Source organism: Cynoglossus semilaevis, chromosome 16, assembly GCF_000523025.1.
Source record: "Cynoglossus semilaevis isolate Cse_v1.0 chromosome 16, Cse_v1.0, whole genome shotgun sequence".
NCBI lineage: Eukaryota > Metazoa > Chordata > Actinopteri > Pleuronectiformes > Cynoglossidae > Cynoglossus > Cynoglossus semilaevis.
In genome coordinates, this window is record NC_024322.1 from 664,846 (window position 1) to 674,532 (window position 9,687).

The 9,687-nt window shown below is 42.8% G+C and overlaps 1 protein-coding gene across 1 annotated transcript in view; it reads right to left on the reverse strand.

Moving 5' to 3' along the window:
• Positions 1–9,687, reverse strand: part of LOC103391545 (titin-like) — a 180,669-nt gene that overhangs the window by 139,665 nt on the left and 31,317 nt on the right. Inside the window, 2 exon segments of the mRNA XM_025063701.1 lie at positions 403–681; positions 1,319–5,122. Coding sequence (XP_024919469.1) covers positions 403–681; positions 1,319–5,122 — 4,083 coding nt within the window.

A 9,687-nucleotide genomic window follows, 5' to 3' on the forward strand; every position in this document is an offset into this window, starting at 1 on the left:
AGGATCCAGTGAGCGAGCACTGGAACACAGCTTGTTTGCCCACATATAAAGTCATTGGTTCTGGTTTTGATACAAATACCGGGGGGTACATTTCTATGGAGAGCAGGTAGAATATAAAATACTTTAATACTGTGGTAACATCAATTTCAATGTAACCTATATGATCCGGAATTTTTGATCACAGCAGAGACTTTTTCAACATTGCTCCTCAACATCATCATCATTGCTAAACGTGACACGTGACATATGCATATCTTGACCAAGTTATCACATCCACACTGCACCATGATGATCAAGGTTATAAACAGTGTAAATGTGTTATATAATTCTCTCTCTCTCTCTCAAACACATGCATAAGTACAGTGCTGGATTAGATAAAAACACGCCCCACTGGGGTCTTACCTGTTACAATGAGCGCACCGGTACAGCTGTCAGTACCATGCTGGTTTGATGCCTTACAGGTGTAGTCACCGCTGTCAGCTTTGATCGGGTTCAGCACCTCCAGGGACGAAACGATGTGGCTACTGAGGATACGATACTTGTCGCCCTGTCTGATCTCCACTCCCGACTTGAACCATTTAAAAGTCACGCTTGGAGCATCTTCAATCTCACATTCCAGCTTTGCATGACCCCCGACATTGATCTCAAGGGGCTGGATTGTCTGCTTAAAGATAGGAGGCACTGTGGCCCATTCAAAGGAGAAAATGAAAAAGATGAATGTTAGTAATTTCGTCTATAAAACCGAATAAACAACAGTGAAATGACACAAAGATGATGGAGGACAGGTCTGGAGCAGACTGTGTATGAAGGAAAAGACAGCGAGAACGTTAACCCCACAGTCTCCTGTGTTTCCTGTGGAGTTAGGGCTCAAGCAGGTAGAATAAGAAACGACAGATTTATGGAAGATGATGGACAGTCTAAGTGAGGTCCTGTAATCATGCAGAGAGGAAAGAAAACGATGAACCAACAGGAAAACGACAGCATGAGGGAAAATGACAAAGCATCAATGGAAACAGTGACAATTACTCAAAGGCCAAAATCACAGCAACCAGTGCAGTAGGCTAATCTTACAGTGCTTTTCACTAAACCTGCATGGCAGTGGTGGTTCTGGTCTTAGAGCCAAACAGATAGGACATGGTGGGTGGGTTAGTACCATCTGGTGACCAGTGTTCGGTGAAATGAAAATGGCAAATGCATAATTTTGATGTGAAGACAAAAGGCTATGAAGGGACTACTTTGATTGGATTATTCAGTGATTCTAGGCAAAAACGAGTAAATGGGTGAAAAGATGAAACATTAACTTTTTCTGGTGTCAAACCTCTTGGGACTACTGTGAGTCTTGAAGATGTCGTAGTCCTGCCGACCTCATTTTCAGCCTCACAAACATATTCCCCTTGATGCCTCTCCTTGACAACCTTGTTGATAACCAGTGTGTATGTGTCGTGGTCTTTAAAACACTGGAACTCTTTGCCAGATTTCACTATTTCTCCATTGAAAAACCAGTTAACCTTAGTAACATACATAATGGTGGTGCAAAAGGTAACTTTGCTGTCCTCATCAACGGATAAGTCCTCAAGGGACACAAATATTTTGGGGGATTCTTTCTCCACTGACTTGGTCTCTATGAACTCTTCCTGAACGACCTCCTCTCTGTGCTCCCTCTGGATGCTGACATCAACTACCTCCTCCACAAGGGCAGTTGTGGGAGGAGCTGCAACTGAAATACTAGCTGCTCCTGCATCTCTCTGTGTGCTTTTCACCTCTACTGACCTCGTCACCTGCTGAATAGCCATGTGAGACTCAGTGGAGACTTTAATCTGGGTAGACGTGTACTGTTCTATGCTGGCTGACTTTGATTGTTGCACTACCACCTTCTGCCCGGCTGCAGAGCGTTCAACCATCATTTTGGATTCAGTTTTGAGTGCAGCTGCCTCCGATTTCACAGCCTTGAAATCAACTGCACTCTCTGCTACATGCAGTGTCTCTACAACAGGCGACACAACTTGCTTAGAGGAAGCTGTCTTGACCTGTGCTCTTTGAGGTTTGTCCAGCTGTATGGTGCCCGGCTTTTCTGAAGTGAGAACTTGTGCTTCCTGGGAGACTATAGAGTAGAACGCAGCCTGGAGTTCAGTCCTAAGCTCAGCTGATTGTGGATATTTACTCTCAAATGCCAGTGTGATTTCTATGGGAGAACCTGTTGTTGTAATAAGGTAAGTAAACATCGATCGTTTAACTTCCCTTTTAATCTTAACTTCCTGAACCTCTACAGGCTTCAACTTGTCAACCACATCAGCAAGCAGCAAGGGTTGTTCAGTGGCCACAGCAGCCTGCAGGACATCTCTGAGCTGACGTCGTATGTTCAAACTAGAAAGTTTGGGAATCTGAATGACAAACATCATCTCCTTAGGAAGAGGGGTGCTGTCTTTGGTCTCTGATGCCAAAAGAGGCAGTTTTGGCTGGGTTTTGACGAAAGCCTTGGACGCCTCAGACTTGGTGATTTCCTGAGAACTCTCCCCTGTCAGCACTTGCCTTTCATCCATAACTATAGATTGTCTCACAGACTGGCCCTCCTGGATCTGAAGCGCAAAGTCCTGCTCAGCTGCTTTAAGAACAATGCTGCTCTCTGTGGAGATCTCCTTCTCCTCAACCTGCACAGGCTCTGTGGGAATTTTTGGCTCCACTGCCATCCCACAGGTGAATTTGTCCACAGCTGTTAGCCTCTCAGTGTGACCCTCTTCTAAGGCTTGACTATCTGACACACTGGTAAGGTGCATCACATTCCAGCGGTCTTCTTTTTGCACCAATGCCCGTTGCTGCTTGACGTCACCGCTAACTGGCGTCTCTTTTGGCAGTTGCATGGGTTGGTAGGAGAGATGGAGGATGTTTTGAGGTCTAGTTTCTGTTCTAGATTGAGCCTGAACTCCAGACAGAGACAGATCTAACTCTGTATGATAGTCTGCCAAGATCTCTTTTTTCTCTTCTGAGGTTGCTGCATGGCTCCTCGTCTTTTCTTCTTTCTGCGACGCAACCTGCTGGCTGGGCTTCTCAGTTACAATAATATCCTCTTTGGAAAGCACCTCCACTGGGTGGGTTGACTGCAGATGCAGAAGAGCAGGGATCTCTTTTTGGGGCTGGGTGGTCATGGTGCTGACCTTAGCCTCAAAATCGGATGCATCCTCACAAACAACTGTCTTCTGTTCATCCTGACTGACAGTGTGGAGCAGGGTAGGGCTTTTCCTGGTTTCTGCATGCTCTGCTGCTGGTTTCTCACTGGAGAAGCTCTTACACGATGGGAGGAGATCCTGATTTGTGATAACCTGCAGGTGCAGCAACTGCTCCCCTTCCTCCTCCAACTGACTTGGCACAGCACTAGAAAGACTTGGCAAACTCTTGGCAGACTCAGCTTGAAGCACCCGCTTCTCTTCAGCCGTTAGTGCTACCTTCAATACTCTGTCCTTAGCAAGATGAGCGCTCTCTTCTGCAGCCCTGTCCATGGAGAAAGTGGTCTCTTTAGAAAGAGTCTCTTTTGACTCACTCACAGAAGCCATGACCGGCTGGTGCTGTTCTGTTCTACTGGTAGACTTTAAAGCAGAATCTGCTGTTGCCAGATCAGTTGTGTGCCTCTCTTTGAGAACCAGATCCTCTTCAGTCTGGGCCGAGTATAAAATCCTTACACCTTCCTTTACTTTGTATCCTTTCTCTGGCTTTGGAGCTTGAATGTCACGAGATTGCTCCTTGGTTATAGATAGTGGAGACTCTACCTGTTGCCCACTGACTAACTGTTTGGGTTCTGAAGTGGGTAGGATTTTAGCTGACATCATGTCGGCCAGAGGTTCTGTACCTACAGTAGATAGTTGGTTGAGCTCCTCAGCCACAGCTGTCATCAGATGAGACCTTTTTTCCTTAGCTGCTTGGAGCTCGATGACCTCAGGGCTTTGAATGCGATCGCAGTGCTGCTCAGTGAGGTCTTGACTCTCTTCAACAGAAGAGGTGAACTTCGCCATGTGAAGCTGTTTCACAGGAACAGCCGAGACCCGTGATGGCTGGGTAGGAACCATAGACACCCTCTCCTCTATCTCATGAGACTGAAGAACTGCTGCTTGGTGGGTCACTTGCTCACGATGAATGGTGGCTGCAGAGACGTCAATTTCTTTCAGAGACGCCACCTGCTCACTTGGAATAATTTGTCGGTCTTCAGTACCAATGGTGTAAATCATCTGATCTGACCTGCCTTTGTCCTGCCCTGGAAGGCTGACCTGATACAAGCGAGACTCAGTAGCTTGCTCAGTCACTGAAACCTTATAACCCTTTTTCTGAGTCACTGTCACCTCCTCCTGTTTATGTGAAATTTTGACCGATTCTTTTAAGACCACAAGTTCAGCACTGCAGGATGCCTCCCCAAACTGATTGGAGGCTTTACATGTGTACAAACCACTGTCTTCCTGTTTGGCATTTTTAATGCTCATGAATCCAGACCCATCTGGGTTGGCTGAAATCACACAGTTTCTGCCAGGCTGCATCTGAAAAGCACCTCTAAGCCACTTCACATCAGGCACTGGATCTCCACTGACCTTGTAGGTAAATCTAACCTCACCTCCTTCAGAACAACTCACAGGTTGAATTAGAACAATGAAAGTCGGGGGTTGGCCTGTGATCCTAAACATCTTCTCCACCCACCTCTCTGCCTGACTAACGTCTGGTTTTTTGATCTCTAGGTAGGTTGTGCACGTTGTCTGACCAAACCTGTTGGTGGCAGTGCAGGAGTATTCACCCTCATACTCTTCTGTGACCTTGGTGATAATTAATCTGTACTCTTCCTTCTCTTCTATCATCTTGTATACAGTTGAGCTTTTAATCATTTTCCCATTATGCGACCAGGAGACTGTCGGCTTTGGAAAGCCAGACACCTTTACAGTGAACGTGGCTGTCTCCCCAAAAGTTACAGCTGATGGGGAGAGCTGGCTGAGGAAAACTGGTTTTTCTTTTTTCTTTTCTAAAGTGGACGAGTACTGTTTAGATTCTGGCTTTAACTCGAGTTTTTTTGTTTTTTGTGGTAACTGGACACCAGTGTAGTAGGATTCCTCCTGTTCCTCCACAGTAGTAACGAGGGTTCGAGAAAACTCTGTAAGGGAAAACAATATCCACAACTGAAAAACTTTCAGAAATTTTCAGAAATCTCAGACCAAATGTAATGAAAAATATTAGACAAATTAAATTTTTACAAAGTCATTCAGAGTGCAGACACCATAATATGATGTTCCAGTTGCATTAGGTTTTAAATCAGAACTTGGCCAGAGTGAAGATGGAAGGATCTTTACTGAGTGAAAAAAAAGAGTCTTGATGTAAAATTCTTTACTCAATTCTCCAAAATCACTCAGTAAATACCTACATTAATACATCATCTAAATATAAATCAGCTTTGAGACATAACACATTCCACTGACGATTCCAAATGACAAGTTATTTCAGCTATTTAGCTATAATTTATAAAGAACACGATCCATGAGAGTAAGAACATCAACAGCTACAGTCCTTGGTATCTATAAATATATAAAGAATACAGATAATATTTACACTAAACTAACCGTGTAGCTTATGGTTATCCATAAACATAACATTAATTTGATTAACTCTACTAATCAGTTAATCAAATCCATGCACCCGGACATGCAGGGAGACTTGACTCTCAGTGACTGAAACATAATGAACGGAGGAGCGCAAGATAGTTGGTTATGCACATGGTAAGGGCAAAATGAAAGAAGTGGGTTTTAAAAACAGGCCTTTCAAACTCATGATCCATAGAGATATTTCAGTACATATTTGATATAAATACATTGAGTCAATAATGGAACTAAACATTTATTTAAAAAGCATTATTTGTTTGTATTTTTGTTCCAACTTGTAAAAGTTGGAACAAAAATATGTGGCATAGATGATCCTGAACAAAAAAAAAAATCAAGTCTATTCATTTTATTTCATTCCATTTTTATTATACAAACTGAGAAAAACCAAAATGATGACTGTACAAATAACCCATCATTTTTTCTACTCCAATGTCAGTTTTTCTTTTACACAACATTCTACTCATAGTCCTAAAATACATACATATATACAAAACCCTGGAACCATGGATAACATTTCAAACATTTTTAAACCATTTCAGTCTACAAAGCCTTTAAAAACAAAAACAAAAAAATGTTCCTTCTCACAAGAAAAAAGAACATTCTTTTGGAGTGGCCATTCTTTGACTTTCTTCTCTAAAGAAGATGATTCACTTTAACAGATAAGTTGCAAAGATTTATAATAATCTTGTAATCACAAAACCAAACAAATCAACTTTAAACTAATTAACCTTAACACGAGTAATTAGGAGTTATGGAAGTGCGCAGTGCAGAACGCCTTGGCAGTTGATTCAAAAATAGTTTACAAATACTAGTCCTTCCATTTAAACTGAATATTTTTATATTTGATGTAAAAATGGGGCAAAGACCTGATTTACTACATAACATCCAGTTGATTAAATTGGGAAAAACCTTTTGATATACAGAGACATAGTGGAAGTTAGACCAATTTATGGTTTTCTAATTGGTATTATTATATCTATCATGAGAATAGGGTAGTTTAATAGTTATGAGATAATATCATGAGAATAGGGTAGTTTAATAGTTACAATTTTTTTTAAAATTCCAATAAAACACTAATCTTAGTAAAACAAGCCTCTAGAACACCTTGAGCAGTGATGAAGTTTCGATCCACCCTGCTGTGTTCTGAATAACACACTTATATTCACCAGCATCACTCTCAGTAACATTTGTGATTAGTAGGTTAAAATGACCTGTAGTTTTTTCCTGTATTATACAGCGACTGTCTGTGACCGGACTTCCATCTTTAAACCACTCAGCTATTGGCTTGGGTTTACCACTAACCAGACACTGGAGGATAACAGGTGTTCCCAAAGCTGCTGTAACATTATTCAATGGGATAATACATTTGGGGGCCATCTCTGTTACCTCAAACTGAAAGTTGCACATATCGGAAGACTTTCCTTTGAACTCCACCTTGTCGTCTCTTGCTGGCTCAGCAAACACATCAAAGTTAATGCTAACATATTCCTCTCCTTGTTCACTCACTTCATTGTGAGTGTTAGCCATTAGCCTGACAGCCCGCTGAGACTCATCCGCAACCTGCTCAAACTCAAACTCAAGCTCAATTTCCGACACCTGTTCTCCATCAAATGATGGGTTGCCAACCATCATGTCAAATTTTTGCGGCTGAACTTTGGCACTGCCAAGAGACACTGCAGTCAGCTCTGTGCCTCTAGTCTTGCCAGCAAAAACCTTGGCATTTATTACAACAAGAGAAGCCCGACACAGAGTCTCTCCAACAACGTTAATTGCCCTACAGGTGTATACTCCAGTGTCATGTGTGGACACTTTGGAGATCTTGAGGAAGTGGTTGTCTCCATTTGATGACTGCAAGTATTTTTTGTTATTGTGAGGAATTTTCTTGTCGCCCATTAACCAAGATACAGTGGGGGATGGAATTCCCATCAGCGAACACTCGAACATGACAGTGGTTCCCTCCGCAGTCTCCATGTCACAGATAGGGTTAATGAACCTTGGAGGCATCTCTGTGACTTTAAAATCTATTTTCAAATCATCACTGTCCTGCGTGACAAAGTCTACTGCACCCTCTTCATAAATACTTGGTAGCACATCTAGAGATATAATCATGCTTTTGTTGTCCGCTGTGTACTCTGGAATGGTGATGATTTTCACCTGCTTCTCAAACTCTTTCACCTGGTATTCATCCAGGTCCACTTCCAAAAGAATCTCCTGAGGTGATGGAGAACGTGAGGAGTCATCGTTTTCCATATCAAACTCCATCACATGCTGATGTGTAACAGCAGGTAGGACAGGCATGAACCTAACTTCTTGTGATACAACGACCACCAAAGCGACACTTCTTGCTTCACCAACGTAGTTCAAAGCTTCACAGATGTACTCCCCCTGGTCTGCTTTTGTCACATTGTGAATAATTAGCGAGATGCTATCAGCATCTCGTTCCATTTTAATTCTGTGGTCTGCCACAAGCAGTGTTTTGTTGCAGAACCACTTTACCTCTGGAGAAGGAAGGCCAAACACCTCGGCACAAAATGTCAGTGACTCATTTTCAAATACTCTTTTCTTGATGAGAGGTTTCAGAAAGGCAGGAGGAATCCCCTGTACTTTCTCCTGAATGGATGACACACCTAAAGAACCTTGACCTCTTGTGACTAAGTGAAGTTCATCGACATTTGCAACAGAAGGCATTTCAATCCTGTCATCTACAGGAGGAGTCAGGAACTGCAGTGGAGAGAAGAATCGATCACTAGATTCGGACGTTGAGGGCCTCTCCTGTTCTACAAGAGACAGGGGATATTCCTCCGAGGTAATGACTTCTTCCGCTGTGTTAGAACTGGGGGTATAATAAGAAGAGGGCGACTTGGTAAAATGGAAGGACTCGGTAATTGGCTGTGAGACTTCAATAGATGATCCAGGTGTGTAGAACCTCTCGGCCACCTCAGCAATCTCTTCACTCACAGTGCTGCCAATTTCTATAGACATTTCTGACTCAGGTGACAGCGGTCTTCCCCAATCAGTTGGAGGGTTATAATAGTCATACACTGCGCCAAAGGTCACCTCTTCTTCCTCTATTGAGTCAACTACAGCTGTGAGTGGTACTGCTGGTGCTTCATCAGAATTAGCTGCTGGAGCCTGACTAAGAAATTCTTTCTTTTCCTTAGGCTCACCAGCATCAATGGGTAGGGTAAGCGGTAAATTTCTGCACTTGGACTCCGTGGGGTCTGAAATAATTATTTCAGGGTCTGCTGTCTTATCGCCAGAAAAGGTCATATCTTTACCACTGCTGACCTGTACATGATGTCCAGCCATTAATTCCTCAGGCGGGTCTGTCACAGTGGTACAAGATTCGGTCATACTAAGGAAGACACCACTGTCCAACGAAGGCTCCTGTTTATCTGCGAATGACTTGACCTCCTTGGCAGAAATTTCAAGCTCATTCACATCCATTACTCGGAGACCAGCTTGAGGAACGCTCCCTTGGTTCATATCCTTTACAGTACATTCTTCACCCACTGTAGCCTGAACAGATTGTTCAGCAGTTACAGCACTCTGTTTGGGAATTTTTGAAATTGTTTTGGGTGAATTTCTGACACAACGTCCAGGTGTTATAACCTTCTCTGGCTGGAAAGGAATGAAGCTGCTTGTTCTTTCAAAAGTTTGCCTGTTGTCCTCCGTTGATATTTTTGGCTCTCCAGTCTCTGAGTGAGGGAAAGAACCAGGTCTTTGTGGCTTTGGTTTCGCAAACTGCCCCAGTCCTTCTCCTACTAACTCTCCAACACACATATTTTCTGCAGAAACTGCTCCTGTTACTGAAACAACATCACCAGAATTCTTATCGATTTCTCTTTTCTGCAGTGAGAAAGTTGTTAGAGAGTTTTTTGGAAGTATGGGTACAGAGGGTACAACAATGTTTTCATCTGGTTCTCTTTCGTCAGTTACAACTTTGAAAGATTGCGTATTAGTTGCATCAGTTGCATCAGCAAAAGTATCTGCAGACTCTTGTTTAATTTCAGGGACTTCTTGCTGATCAAGAGAATTTGCCACAGTATGTACAAACTCTTCA